Source organism: Fistularia commersonii, chromosome 2 (genome assembly GCF_037954325.1).
Source record: "Fistularia commersonii isolate RoL2024-O1a breed Wild chromosome 2, RoL_Fcom_v1.0, whole genome shotgun sequence".
In the NCBI taxonomy this organism is placed as follows: Eukaryota; Metazoa; Chordata; class Actinopteri; order Syngnathiformes; family Fistulariidae; genus Fistularia; species Fistularia commersonii.
The window spans coordinates 19,955,465-19,970,792 of record NC_141285.1 but is presented as its reverse complement, the minus strand read 5'-3'; the positions used below and the strand labels follow the sequence as shown (position 1 = coordinate 19,970,792).

Here is a 15,328-nt window from a genome sequence, read left to right as displayed (position 1 = left end):
TCATTAGTACTTTGGACTTGTGGGAAACTTTGGACTGTGGGTACTTTGGACTTACTTTCTGACTCTTTCAAGACAATTTCAGGAATGCACGGTGGTTTCATTTATCTAACAATTCTCGCTAAGTAGTTTTGTTCATGTTAATTTCACTTTTTTTGGGGGGTGAGGGAGTTGCGTTCAAACTGGACTGGCCTTCTGGTCTAAGCCATACGTTTTCCCCACGCTGTCTACAGCACGCGCTCATTTAACTTGTGTCCTTGTTATGTTGTCTCATTGTCCTTTAAATATTTTCAGGACAGAGATTTCATCGTCTTTTTGTTGAGTCTTTGTCAGTTTTAAAGACCTAATTATTAGATATGTCTGGCTTTGTGGCACCAGGTGAGAGTGTAGAGGAGAATGCCTATGTGGTCTTGAGGCTCCTGATTCGCCGGCCTGAATGTTTTGGTCCGGCCCTCCAAGGCGACAGGGGAAATGGTCTCCTTGCTGCAATCGGGGACGCCATCGGGATGTCTGAGGACGCTTCGACGGACGGACCTTTCATCACCCACCCATCCAACAGAACACTGTCTGTCAGCATTTTTTTTTTCTTTGTATTAAGTGGCTTAAAAGAATTTCCTATTCGTGCCCACGTGTCTTTATCCGGTGTGTGATTTAATTTCTGGGAGACATATTCACTTCATCAGTGCTCTTGCTTTTTGGAAAAAAAGACCAATTTTATAGGTGTAATTTGAAGCTATTCTCGTATCTGCTCTTTCACGAGACTAATAGCAGTGCCTTCACATTACAAGGTCACAATCTGATTATTAGTACAATGGAAAAATTCGATGTCCCATTACAGGGTAATGAATATTGTATAGGTTCTGCTGTGGCCAGTTATATATTGAAAGACTGCGAACCAGTGCCAGTACACGTTTGTTAAAGGCATGATTCTAAACCCATGACTCTTTAAATGCATTTGTTATTTAAAGATAAAATTATTGTTATCAGGTAAGTTTTCTTAGCACACACATAGGAAAGTCACCTCTATGTAATCTGTTTTTTTTTTAAATTTTTTTTTAATACTTTATTAATCTCTTGCAGGAAATTTTTTATCCTCTGCATTCAACTCATCATGGATGAACCATGAACAGTGGGCAGCCACTGAGCAGGGCTCAGGGAGAAGTTATGGGTTCAGTTTAATTCAGTAACAAATGCAGATTTAAGTAAAATTACCTCTTGGTTCTCGTTGTTTATCAAATCAGGGAAGAAGAGCAAAAAAAGTTCAGCCTGCAAAATGTTTTTGCTGCTGGAAGAAAAAAACAAAACAAATGTTTGAACCTGTTAAAGTACTTTCATTTGAGAAAAAAAAGCTTACAAGTCTCATTATGGTTTTGCTGTAAAAAGGGACACCGTCCAGGACAGTGATGATGACTACATTCATATCGGCCACGCTGTCATGACCTTCTACTCGGCCCTCATCGACCTGCTGGGACGCTGTGCTCCAGAGATGCAAGTGAGTGTTTTCCGAGAACACGTCTCCCCTCTGCATCGATAGCCATTGATATCTCCAACAATTAAGTCTAATGGAGCAAGTATGTTCGTGATGTCGTCATTGTGAGCTTTTATCTTTGCACAGAATGGTTTGGTCAACAGTTTATGCTTACACTGATACAGTGGTCCCTTAAGATACAAATTTAATTTGTTCCAGAAGTGGGTTTGTTTGTATGATGATTTTTTTTTTTTTTTTTTTTTATATCTTGATTGAATTTTCCCCATTCAAAATAACAGAAATAATGTTATGTCTTGCAAACAATATCTTTCTCCTTCACAGACATCACAAACAATTTTTCCATTTTGACATGTATAGATGTCCATTTTTGCGACATAATAGTAATACCCTGGGAAGACTTCATGGCCTTTATAGATTCCTTTTGCTGGTACAGGGTAAAGGATGGTACATATCGTGGATGCATTGTGATTATATTCACGGACAATATCGGTCACACGTACACCACGTTTGTGCTTTGCTATTATTTTGTGCTTTATTTCCATAGAAAGTAGCTTCTTTCTAGGTTCACCACTTACCTTACCACTTGCTTGCTCAGGGCTTATGATGATTAACAAAAAATAAATAAACAAAATAAGCTCAAAAATATAAAATTATGCCACACAAGATAGGAAGACGACATGAAATATGCGTACTGTGTGAACTACCCGGACGATGCTGGAAGCTGTGAGGCGTTCTTTAAGGTGAGAGCAGTGAGCAGCGGCAATTCAGAAGATGAAGCGGTATCATGAAGCGTACTGTGCAAATTTTAAATTTTCATTTTCTTGCTCTTGTATCCCTATCATGATTTTTTTTTTTCCATATTTCAAGGATAAAATTTGCTTGAATCCCACTTTGTATCCCAAAAAATTCATGTATAAAGTGATTTGTATCTTATGGGGCACCTGCATCTGAGATCACCTAGGAAGTATATTGGCATCAGTGTTTCATACATTTTGTATGACCATTTATTATCTTTCCGAAATGCCGCAGTTGATTCGTGGAGGCAAAGGAGAAGCCATCCGCATCCGAGCAATTTTGAGATCGCTCATTCCGATTCAGGATCTTGAGGGAGTCGTCAGCATCCCTTTTCAAATCCCCTCTGTGTCAAAAGGTCAGAAAAGCATCTCATGTCAAAAGCTGTCCCACATCACCGGGAAAAGAAAAGAAACAAAAAAACATGTTTATTTCAAGCTATTGCATAATCACCTGTCTTGCTTGCTTTGGATGCCTATTATTCCACCAAGATTGTCAAAAAAGTAATAATTAATTTCATGCCAAAGGCCAGTTTGTCCATTAGCTTCACCATCCTTTCTCTCAATGGCAACATTGGACTTAGAAAGTAAAGATGCATTTTTACAATAATTTAAGTAGCAATTTGGCTACCGATTGATGCTAATTCTAACCTCAACAAACAAATGGAATATCCACGGGAATATCCACAAATATCCACGATATTAAAATGGTGACACAGCAATTGTGTCACTTAATTGAAATGTTTGTTTCTCCCCAGATGGTACGGTTGTAGAGCCTGACCTTTGCACAGTGTTCTGCCCGGACCACAAGGCAGCCATGGTTTTATTCCTGGACCGGGTTTATGGCATAGAGACCCAGAGTTTTCTTATTCATCTGCTAGAGGTCGGCTTTCTGCCTGACCTTCAAACGGCCGTCTCTCTCGACACTGTGAGCAAAGAGAATTTTTCTCTCCGGTCGCTTGTTTGAAAATTTCAGCGTTGCCCGGCAGGGGTGATCTTTGACTCGGTATTGATCCCGGCTGAACAGCATCGGCGACAGTGTAGAGAAAACAAAAACAAGAATTCTCGTTCTATACCACAATGCTACTGTAATGACAAAAAAGAAGAGTTCCAAACTTTACTGTTTAAACATTTATCTATGAAAGAATATCCGACTGAAATCTCATTTCCAGCCCAGTCAATCGTTCCTTTAGTTTTTTAGTTTGGCTACTTGTGGAAGTTTGACCTTCTTTTTTTCTGCAGGTTGATTTTCGATCCAGTGACATGGCCTTGGCCCTCAACAGATATCTCTGCACAGCTGTGCTCCCCCTCCTGACCAAATGTACGCCCCTCTTCTCCGGGTTGGAGGACCATGCCTTGCTTGTGGATTCTCTCATTCAGGCCATATACAGCCTATCCAGGGCTTTCAGCTTGACCAAAGCACAGAGAGACACCACTGAGGAGTGCTTGTTGGCTGTATGCAGGTAGGGATTGATATGGCGAAGAGAACGCCGAGGTCAGAGTTCTGTCAAAACTGGATAATTATTGTACAGTTACTGAATCCCCAATAGCTCTGTTTTTTAAATTTGATTATTTCTTAATGATCATATGTTCTGTCAATAATACATTCTCCTGGCTGGCGTTCAGTAACTCGACCATATGATGCGCCATAAAACAACGGTCACATCTGTGCCCTTTTTATTGCATCCTATTATTTTCAATGAAGTACAAAAGCCTCCTTCGATCCAACTCGGATATGTTTACCGATTAAAACCAAATACAAGGAATGAAAATAATGGAAATGGTTTTCTTTAATTAGAATAGAAGCAGCGACAACACGATTTACGCTTACGGTTTGTATCCGTGACTGATTCGCCACTCGTCGATTTCCTCAGTAAACTCCGACCGTCTATGATGCAGCCTCTTCTTCGTCGTCTCGTCTACGACGTGCCCGATCTCACAGACCGCAGCAAGATGCCGCTGAGGGTGGGCGCACCGTCATGAAGTTTGTATTCGATGCGACACCATATCGATACTCAAAATTTTGAATTCTATTGGTTTGGCGACTTGTTTCAGCTCTTGACAAGTCACCATGAGCAGAGATGGAAGTACTACTCGCTCATCGGAGGGCAGGGAGAGCAAAGCTTGGCGTCAGAAGAAGAGCTTCATTTGTCTCAGAATTTGTTCTGGGGGGTATTCAAAGCTTTGGTGAAGAAGGTAAAGACCTTTAGTACAATTCCTAGGACTGTTATTTATGTGTAATATTTCATTTCTTGTGAATCAGGAGAGGAAAAACGGAATCCGTATCAAATGACGGTGTACCGTGTTTTCAGCCAATGGTAAAAACAGGAAATTCTGTCACTTGATAAATTCCTAGTTGTCTCGTATAACATCCATTATATTTAATTTAACATATATTGGGTAGCTGGGACAAATTTTCTTGTTTTCATCCTCTAGCCAGAAAGCTGAAGAGGTGTGTCTGTCACTTAAATAAATAGATAAATACATACAAAAAAAAAGTTCAAAAATTTGAATTTTTAGTATCTATCCAGATCCTAGTTGTAAATTATACCATACAAATTGGAGAGAAAGTGAAATGACTGTTCTTAATTTTAGTCAAAGCAGTTTGATGCCAGCAGGAAATTGAAGAATAATGACCGAACCAGCATCCAACTGGTGTGTAGTTCTATTTAACGGAACCACATGCTGTTTTAAAAAGCCGCTCCAAATCACTTACGAAGCCAAACAAGCTATAATCGTTCACTTTTCCTTGATGAATGCGTTTTGCAAGAAGAAAATTACCTTCATTTTTTTTTCTAGATAAAAGAGAGACCCACATGTTTTAAAAAACTGGAACAGAATAAAGCAGTTTGAAGTGTGTTGTTTAATAATTCTTTGGAGACATTTAAATGTTTGTAAAACTGGGAAAATGGATCAGCGATTCTAGATTGATTTCTCAAATTCTGGGCTTTTGAATTTGTGTGGACAAAGACCTGAGTGGAATTTAAGCATATACTCTACACTTGACAGCAAGTTCAAAAAACGAGAAATTTTCTGATAGATATAAATGTGCATAAACCCCCAGAATACCAAGCAGCACATAGATTCTAACGCTTCTGTGTCTTTCATGCTAAAACTCCTCTGATAGCTTTCACAAATCTCCATATAATCCTGAAAAAAAAGCCAGATATTAAGTCCAAATCAGTTGGATATGGCAGAATTTGGCATTTTTTCCTACTTTTTTCTTGGTGGATGAAGTCACCCTTCCAAACGATTGTGATTTGAAACAACTGGAATACACTGTGAAGCCAAGGCATTCTGATAATTAAAAATCCCCTCAATAATTGATAAATATATTCCGTCTATTGTCCCAGTGTGTCCTGCTTTCTTTGACTATCACACAGCGCCTCTTGTAATCCCTCGATTTCCCATTTTTTCTCCAACTCCACAGCCATACGAACCCAATATATCTAAACTCTGCATCCAATGTTTGGCCGCAATAGCCAAGGCTCTGCCCCCTGGCCACATTGACCCAACCTGGGTGTCCCAAACGGGGGAAAACATTTCCACGGACACAGATGGACGCTTTGACCCCCAGCCTGTGGATACCTCCAAGTGAGACATTGACCGTTTTTTTTTTTTTTTTTTGTGTTGCGCTTGTATAACTGTATATTTTGTATCTGGATTTCTCAGACAGTGATTTACTTTTGTTCCGGGAAAGGCCAGCCGTAGTTCACTTAAATATGATATTCAGAGAATATTTGATCGCAGATGTTGAATTGGCTCTCAACTATTTCAAGAACAAGTTCCCTGTCCATCATTAATAAATATGAAATACTTTAATTATATAAGATAATAAAAAAAAAATGCTTTTGGATCTTCTAAGATTTATCTGCTCTTTTCAAAAAAAACAAATTGAACTAGTTTGTCCAGCCAGATGTCCTAGGGATCAAACAAATAGGATGTCTTTTAGGTGTCTGGGAAAGCTGAGGCCAGGCTGCTGAGTCAGACCTTTCTGTGAACTGAATTATTAATTAATGCTCCAGAAGCGGCAAGTTTCTGTAAAATCGTCAACAAAAAAAAAAATACCACGGCCCAAATGTCATGTTGAACAGTTGCTTCATATTGCTAATCACTGACGAATACATCCATAGTATTTTCTACCTTTATGCTGTAGATTATCGCCAAGAGCTGTCACCGTTTGGAAATCAGATCAAACAGCTCCTGAATAATGCTGTTTAAAAACAACAATCCTAAATTTATCGCATGTCTAAACCATTCTAAGACCATTTATTAACGGTCAGCTTTGATAATTCCTTTCCGAGCATACCAGCCTAAATAAATAATCAGGATTTAAAAATCCATTTCATCATAGACAAAGCATTTGCCACAGCCAATTATTATTACCAATTGGGCACAATTGGAGGCTGATTTGGAGATGGCTCCATTCCTCGAGTGACACAGTGTCTGGATTCCTTTTTTTTGGAAAAAAAAGCTTGTCCAGGGCTTCAGCAATGCCATTTTTCTGTTCCCCATTCATATTAACAAATCTGTTTTCACTTCAAATCCACCTATAGGTGACCATAATATGTCATATTGCCTTCAAGCGCTGCTAAATCATAATAATTAGAATAATATTTTATCCTTTATTAATCCCTTGTGGGTAAATTTGTTCTGAACCAGAAGGCTGCCGTCCACCAACGCCAGGGGAGCAGTTAGAGGTTCAACAACACTTTAACACACTCGGAGGAGCCTGGAATCAAATCAGGAATGTTCGGTTCCAAAGACGATTGCTTCAACTCTAAATCAACTTAACGATTGCAGACAAACAAATTAAATGCATGTTAATTTCAGTATTTAAAAACGTAGCTTACAGCAGTTGATCTTCCCTTACAGCCATCACAATATTGAAAGCAGTGTGGTGCCCTGGGCGAGATTATAAATGGCGCCCGCCTCAATCGATGATTTACATATGCTTCCAAAAGTAATCCAATAGCATGGTCTTTAATTCCAGCATTGTCATTAATTTATAAGATAACATGTCATCTAATTTACATGGCTGACAAATTTCAAATAAATACAAAAAATATAATTAGACATTTCTTTACATTTGAGTCCGAACGAGCGTTTCCATTTTAACAATAATTAGGAATAACTGGTTTTAATGGAAGTCTATTGAAGGTGAATTTTATCTTTCCCCCCTGGAGGACACGGTTCTGGCATCTGCCATGATGACAAGACTGACATCCAATCATAATTTCTGCAACCTCTATTGTATCAAATATCAGGCCCCCTGCACAGGAATAAATCCTGCTTCACCTTTATCTGCAGACACCTTTATGAAACCACCCATCAGTCTTCTATTATTGGGGCCTCTTGACTCTGTTTACCATTCAGGCATGAGATTTATAACCAACAATAGCTGGATTACTCATCCCCTGTATCACATATGATAAGGGTTGACTGGCCATCCTTTAACTGAGAGATCCCTGGTATTTGTCCATGCACGTGGGCATCCATGTATCGTGATGTGTTACCGTGCGCTCGAATGACCACATGACACATACTTTCTTTTCATGTGCCAGCGTGTTAGTGCCTGAGAGACTGGAGGCCGTGGTGAACAAATACGCAGAGCACACTCATGAGAAGTGGTCTCTTGATAAGGTAATTCCGAGGTATCCAAAATGAGCAGTGATGTGCAGTCAGGGGAGGCAGGAGGGGCTGTGCCTCACTGGCAAATCTTGGAAAGAAAAAAAAAATGTAAAATGAAAAAAAAAAAAAAAATGAAATGGTTATATTTATCAGTGATTTGCACCATAAATGTATTTTCATTTAACTTCACCAGTTTTAGATTTTTGTTCAGAATCGCTGGATCTTTACATTTACTGTTCAAATTCTGCAAAGACATGTGTGGTGAGGCCGTGGACTGTTGAGCCTCAATGTAGATTGTGCAATGACGTCTGACTGCTGGCATGGACTGTACTAAGACCGTATTGCTGTCTGTATGTCCTTATCTAAATGTTTAAACACAGTTTTTTTTTTCAATAACTGTATGTGTGTTACTAGTTTCTTGTGCTGAACGATCATAAAAACGGCTGCGAAGAGACACTAAGTGAGGCACGCAGTTCTCCTGCCTCATGGTAGGGGGGCGCTTGCGTTTGACTCAAATTGTGAATAAGCTACACTGTAGGGTTCATATATTTGTAAATCTGATATTGATGAAGTCAGTGCCTCACCAGCCATAAACCTCACCGCACGTCACTGAAAATGAGCATCCTGTTTAAGCTGACAGTTCCATGATAAAAATATTTTAGGACGTTTACCCCTGCCAGAGCTGAGCTTTTAAGGCATTCATTTCTATCACAATTGCTGTATCTGACAGCGGAAAAATATTTATGTCTAATATGGCCGGGCTTAAATGTTGATGTATGCATGTGATATTTGCGTGATTCTGCTTTGCCCCCCTTCCCCCTCAGTTTGCCAATGGCTGGGTTCACGGGGAGCAGCTGTGTGAGAACACAAAGGTTCATCCTCTCCTCAAACCATACAGGGCTCTGGTGGAGAAGGTAGAACAGCAGTTTGTGTTCCCAGAGAAACTATTGCAAAATGTCTGTGCCGTGTTGTGAATTATATATCTGTCAATTGTTCTCGTTCTCATAGTCGGTAATACTTGGATAAAAACCCTTCTTTTGCAGTTTGACTCTGATACCCTCACTAAGCTGAGTTTTACATTTTGACATTCCTTTATTTCTGATTTTTTTTTTTTCCCAGGACAAAGAAGCATATCGCTGGTCAATCAAAGAGACCATTAAGACAATGCTAGCCTTTGGATGGACCATAGAGCGGACCAAAGAAGGGGATGCGTCTGGCATCCATACCTGTACACGTAGACTGTCACAATCTGGGCAGGTACGCGTTTTCAAGCCATTTTTTCCTCTTCAGTGACACAAAGCCGAGTTAATCTGCACTATCCCTCCCTCAGTTAAGACCAAGATTGATATCTGTCCTCTTCGAATCCGGTAAAAACATGCTCCATCGGTGATCCGATCGCTGCTTTTCAAATGATTTCACTGCCATCGACAAGACTTTCTGGCGGTCCGTGTTTTTCTCCAGCAGTATTGCAGGGGATACTGTCACAGCCCATTGGAGCAAAGTAGATCACTTTAGCGAGAAAGACTTTGCATGCAGGAGGAGAGGTTGATTTTGACAAGTGCTCTGGAAAATGATCATAATTCACAGTGTGAGAAACATTCTCCACAGCAAATGAAACCGACTATCATACCTCTCTTCGTCAATTTCATGGATAATATGATTTATGTAGTTGACTCTATATTTCAAAAGATTTGACATCTGAAAGTTTTTTCTCCTGAATCATGCTCATCTGAGATTTGTACGTGCTACAGCTTCAGGAAACAATGAGTTCCTATTTGCTTGTTTTTTTTTTAGTTGTCTTTTGAAGGAGCATCAACCTTCAGTCCAAAACCTATGGACATGAGCAGCATCACCTTATCTTGGGACCAGAGTGTAAGTATTAACACGTTGTTCTTCATGCACCATTGAAGAAAGAACATTTTGTTTTTCTAGTCTAAATCCTACTACTGGTCTATAACCAATTTTATTTTGCATAGAACAATGAGGCTCATACAACTGAGTCACTCCTATTTCGGTCATCTTGGTCTCTTCTCTCGCTTGGGGATTTACACAAAAAAACAAACAAACAACAATTTAACAAATTTAGTGGAGGTTCTTAGTCATCCATGGTGAATTCTTGTCGAAATCTTCTTTTGGTGGCGGCTGGACTTGAATTTCTTCCCCCTTCACCCGAGAGGCTTCTTCAGTTCCAGTGACCTGTGGGGAGTTTCCGAATATAACTGCAAAGTTTTGAGCGGGTCTTGGTGATTGTGGCTTGTTGTGTAAATGGGAGAGCTGATAGGCAGAAAGTAAGTCTAAGGGGGTTTTTATGCTAATGAGTGTTGTTCATTGGGACAGAGAAGTAGCTTTTGGGAATTACCTGGATTGGAATGTGAAAAGGTAAAGCCAGACCAAGGAGGGAAACCTGTTGGATCACATGGACTGAGACTCATGTGGAAGTTACTTGAGGCTAGTCCTGGTTGTTTGCAGGGTGCAGACGGGTCTGGTCTGTTTGTGCTAATCCGTCTTGGTATTGATCCCAGTACAGCTTTATACATTTGTGAAAGGTTGTGTCTGAAGCTCTCCTTCAGATGGCTTTTCTGTTTTGACAAAGATGGCTTCTTTGATTCCTTTCCTCGAACTTTGGTGAAGTGTCTTCACGTGAAGAAATTCAAGTCTAGTCGCCACGACAAGAAGATTTTTAATAAGTCAACATAAAATTGTTGTCCAGTTATATCCTGTGAACAAGACTTGGTTTTTCCCCTTGAAGATGTTTCACCTCTTTTTTGAAGAAACCCGTGGAACACAAGGGTACTGTAATAACTTGCTAGTATTTGAGGGTTTTTCCAAAACATCAACTCCTGGGAAATTTGAAGCAATGCAGAGACAAGAGGACTCCAAGGACAGGATACCAAGACACAAGGCTGAGAATGTGATGTATGAGTTTCAGTGCAATGAAGGGCGTAATGACCTCTATGTTAGTGAGACCAGACAACCTCTTCACAAAGAGCTGTCCCAACACATGAGACACCCCCTCCCTCGGGTCAGGACTCCGTGGTCCACCTTAAGGACAACGGCCACTGCTTTAAAGAGAGCAATGTCTGAATTCTGGCCACAAATGGTTTTGAGAGAGGAGTCAGAGAGGCTATCTTTGTGGAACCGGAGAGATCTTCGGGGAGCAGAGGAGGGGGTCTTGTGTCTTAGACACAACCTTTTGCCTACATTCAATAATGTGCTGAGATCTGTCCCAAAATACATCAACACACACATGCTTATAGATCCTTCTGCAACCCGTAAACCACCCGGAGAGGTCAACAATCCAAACCAGGCCAAGCCTCAGCCCAAGTGAACGAATAGACTTCCTTTTTTTTTACACAATCTACACTTTAGCCCTATGATTACCTATTCAGAACCTAACTCAGGTGAATCCACAGGATCCTTACCCTTTTCTGCCCAACAACAAACACATAATGATGCATGAATTACAACCCCAATGAACCAAAGTGCTGCATAACAACCCACTCATTAACATTAAAAACCCTTCCAGCTCACACCAATACTTAACCGCAACCCCAGCGGTTATGTACCGGAAACTCTCCACCGTCCATCAGAACTGAAGACCTGGATGACTGAGAACCTTCAGTTCATGAGAACCTTCAGTTCATAACATTAGCCACCAGTTTCAGCTCCTTAAATGATTAGAACTGATCTTAAAATAAAAAAATAAATAGGCATTTAAAAAAAAAAAAAGTCAATCAATGGATTCTAGATCATCTGATTCATCTTGTTACTGTGTTTCCCCCAGATAAAATCAACCAACCATGATTTAACCCTCGTGCGATCTTAATATTATGTTTACTCCCCTTGTCATACGGGTCAAAAATGACCCATAAGACAATCTTTGTACCCTAGTGGTGTACAGCCCACATGGAAACATAAACAAAAAAGAAGTATCACTTTTTCTAATTATGGGGTGTCTTTAGGAAAAGTCATAAAATTTCAAGTTGGAAAAAAATAGGTTTAGGTGTTTTTTTCTACAGCTAAACATGGGAGTGGGTCACTTTTGACCCGCAAGACAACACAAGGGTTAAGCAGTGGTACATAGATCATTTTGTCTCCTCGTGTTGTACATCGGGATTTATAAAGCACTGGAACTTTTAATAGTTTAATAGATATACAACTAAATTTGAGACACAAGAATACATTGTTTACCTTTTCTTTTTAAGGTTATGGCTGAAAAGTTGGCTGAAAACTATCACAATGCCTGGGCTAAGAGGAAGAAAGTGGAGGTCGAATGTAAAGGTACCATATTAATACAGCTTTTCCCTACTGCCTCTATTATACTAATTTCTCCTCCTTAACTCCTTTTGTTTTTTTTTGTTTGCTCATCAGGAGGAGGCTGCCATTCAGTTCTGGTGCCTTATGATAACCTGACTGCAAAAGAGAAGACCAAATTTAGGCAAAGAGCTCAGGATGTGCTCAAGTTCCTTCAGCTTAATGGCTACACTGTGTGGAGGTGTCTAAAACGTGTTGTGTGTTCTAGATATTTGGAATTCTAACAAGTTCATCACAATCAGATAGATTTGAAAATTCAACTTTAATATACCATTGATTTAAAACAAACATCTCTTTGTAAGCATCAAACTGTATTCTTAAATTATAATTCAATACTAAAGACGGGGCTGCTTCAAGTTGTTTTGTTTAATTTTTAATTCCCCCTCTCCAACCTCGACAGGGATCGAAAGACAGTGGAGACAGATTTTCCAGCCACAGCCAACAGCTTTGGCTTCACAATCCTTCAACAGCTGCTGTCTTATACTGAGGAGGCCCAAGAGCACATGTTGGAGCTGGGTATTCTAATGTATTCACATTAAAAAAATAATACTGACAGTTCAAGCCGCCTTACAAAGTTGTTTGTATTTGTAAGAAAACCAAACGGAAAACAAGCAAAGGTAACCAAGAGAACAGAAAGGCCACAGGTTAGCATGACGTTCAGACCAGCCTTGGTCCAAGAAACAATAGGAGCAACTATTTTGTATAATCCTGCAACCAGAATGACAACAGAACCAATATGGAAACCTCCTTGGTCGAAGTAATACATATAAAGGACACAAAGAAAGGTATTTTTATGGAGTGGGGGCTCAGTTTGTAGGGCCACCCAAACTTAAAGTTGGCGGTTCGATCCCTGGCTCCTCCTGTCTGCATGCCAACGGGCGTCTGGGTAAGATGCCGAACCCCAAGTTGTCCCCAATGATTTGTTTAGCGCCTTGCACGGCAGCCCCGCTGCCATCATTGTTTGTGTGTGTGCATGTGTGAATGCTCTCGAGTGTAAAGCGCTTTCATACATGGAGACAACAGCCGCAGTTCATTTTAGGAATACCAAACAACAATCTCTTGTGTCTACATTCAGTGGAAATTGCCCAAGGATAGTTGTTGATTTGGGCTGTCTTAAGGTTGTTCAGAAATGGGCTGGATTTTTCATCGAATTTTTCTCGGGTAGATAGATAGACCTTCGGAAAAAGAATAAAAAAAAAAAAAACACACACATCAATTTTTGTTTTATTTAGTCTGTAGTGTAATTTGTGATTTTAGTTTTTGATAGAGGATTCTTCAGCCCTCCTTTTTTTTTTCACGCCAGATGTAATGCAAGCGCGAGGACAGCTGTCTAGAGGAGAGAAAACTTCACACCAGCAAACCTTACTTTATTTCCTCAAGGTAAGCTGAATATTAATTGGATATCAGAACAGTCCTGATAAGCATCACCGACATTGATTTAGTCCCCTCAAGTTTTTTTTTTCATACCACCCCCCCCCTTTCCTTCCTATTCCTTTTTTAATCTAATTTATCTCACCTAATTAGTTTTGTTCAATGGTTGCCATGGGCAACCCTTCTATATAAAACCTTAGCGTGTGAGCATGTAATTTATTCAACCGTTTTAGAAATCCATGTGGGTGTGTCGATTGCCATCGGGACATTGATTAAAGCTTCCCACGCGATTCTGCCCTTAAGGAGGCAGCAAATGGAATGGGTTATTTTTCATTGATGAGACCCCCCGACCCCCCGAGTCAGACCTGGTCAGTTCAGACCATGAACAGTCACGCCTCAGATCCCCCACGCCACCCACTCGCCGAGACGTTCACAACTGCTGTCAACAATTCATCGGATGAGTTAATAGTCTGCGAAAAGTGTGACGCTTTTTTTTTTTTTTTTTTTTTTTTTTTTGCAAGTTCAAACCGACATCAAGGGGAAATGGTGAAATCCAAATTAAAAGACGGACATCTGATTTTCCCCGGCCTTATACGATCCCACACCAGATAGCTGCTAAAAAAAAGGATGATTTAAGCACTGAGCTCATCTACTGATGTAGTGACATGTTTATTTCAGAGGCTGTATTTGTCAAGGGGCTGCGTTATGATGATGTGTTCAAGATTTATATAAACAATGCAGAATCTTGAAAGCGCTACCACCACAAAGCGAGTTTTAGATATTTAAACTTTTTATTTATTTATTTTTTACCAAGGATATGTTATATTGATTTTGTGTCTGACTGTTATAGTTAATTCCCTCGACAGATTGTTCTTCCACTCTTGGAGCAGTTTGTGAAAAGCCATCGTTTGTACTTCCTGTCTATTTTTCTCTGCTCCAACGCTAATGCAAGTCACGCTTCGAAAAAGGAGAAGGAGATGATCGCTAGGTATGCGCCACCCCAATCGTGAAACTAAACATATGTTTAGATAGAAAAAACGTTATGCTGCAGCACGCCATATTGTTAAGGGGAAAATCCATGTTTTACAGCACGGAGATATTCCAAGACAAAACCGCATTCCTCTGTTTCCTTTTTCCTCTCTTGTCTCCTCAAACCCATCTTTTCTTTTTCTGCCCAGCCTCTTTTGTAAGCTTGCAGCTCTAGCAAGACACAGGCTCTCTTTCTTTGGTAAGAGAAGATGTCGATAAAAAAGCTGAGATGCAAAATTTTGCTTCTTTGTCTCTCTCTTCATTTTTACTTGCTTCATTATTTATGACCGTATCATAAATAGATACACATCTCTACATTCATAAGATGACAGGATTTTCCAATAATCAACTAAGACATGGATTACTATCAAATGTATATATGTCCCCGTACCACATACTCACCTTGTGTGTGTCTGTTTAGGAAATGAGACCGCAGCAGTTGCAAGCTGTCTCCAGGTTTTGGCCCAAGCTTTGGATGCCAGGTAGCTAGATGGCACTACGGTCACACTCTGCCTAAATTGATCTCCCCGCTCCGCCTGTGGTCACATCAGTTTCACTTAACGTGACCGAGAATGAGATGACTTGTGTAATAGATCCAGTGATACATTGATGTGATCTAATGCAGTTAATATCACTTCGGCTCCCTGGGGACAAGGCCTCTGAAGCATGATGCCTGGAGGAGAATATCTTTTGCTCGCCTGGGATC

The 15,328-nt window shown here is 40.1% G+C and overlaps 1 protein-coding gene across 1 annotated transcript in view; it reads left to right on the top strand.

Annotated features, from left to right (window-relative positions):
• The window catches only part of ryr2b (ryanodine receptor 2b (cardiac)), an 81,442-nt gene that overhangs the window by 29,596 nt on the left and 36,518 nt on the right, over positions 1-15,328 (top strand). Inside the window, exons 46-64 of the mRNA XM_086171952.1 lie at positions 376-562; positions 1,381-1,489; positions 2,516-2,636; positions 3,036-3,205; positions 3,520-3,740; positions 4,152-4,242; positions 4,333-4,473; positions 5,708-5,871; positions 7,842-7,920; positions 8,733-8,822; positions 9,028-9,165; positions 9,703-9,780; positions 12,114-12,189; positions 12,280-12,403; positions 12,623-12,738; positions 13,526-13,602; positions 14,460-14,581; positions 14,772-14,821; positions 15,044-15,104. Coding sequence (XP_086028078.1) covers positions 376-562; positions 1,381-1,489; positions 2,516-2,636; positions 3,036-3,205; positions 3,520-3,740; positions 4,152-4,242; positions 4,333-4,473; positions 5,708-5,871; positions 7,842-7,920; positions 8,733-8,822; positions 9,028-9,165; positions 9,703-9,780; positions 12,114-12,189; positions 12,280-12,403; positions 12,623-12,738; positions 13,526-13,602; positions 14,460-14,581; positions 14,772-14,821; positions 15,044-15,104 — 2,215 coding nt within the window. The remainder of the gene's footprint in view (positions 1-375; positions 563-1,380; positions 1,490-2,515; positions 2,637-3,035; positions 3,206-3,519; positions 3,741-4,151; positions 4,243-4,332; positions 4,474-5,707; positions 5,872-7,841; positions 7,921-8,732; positions 8,823-9,027; positions 9,166-9,702; positions 9,781-12,113; positions 12,190-12,279; positions 12,404-12,622; positions 12,739-13,525; positions 13,603-14,459; positions 14,582-14,771; positions 14,822-15,043; positions 15,105-15,328) is intronic.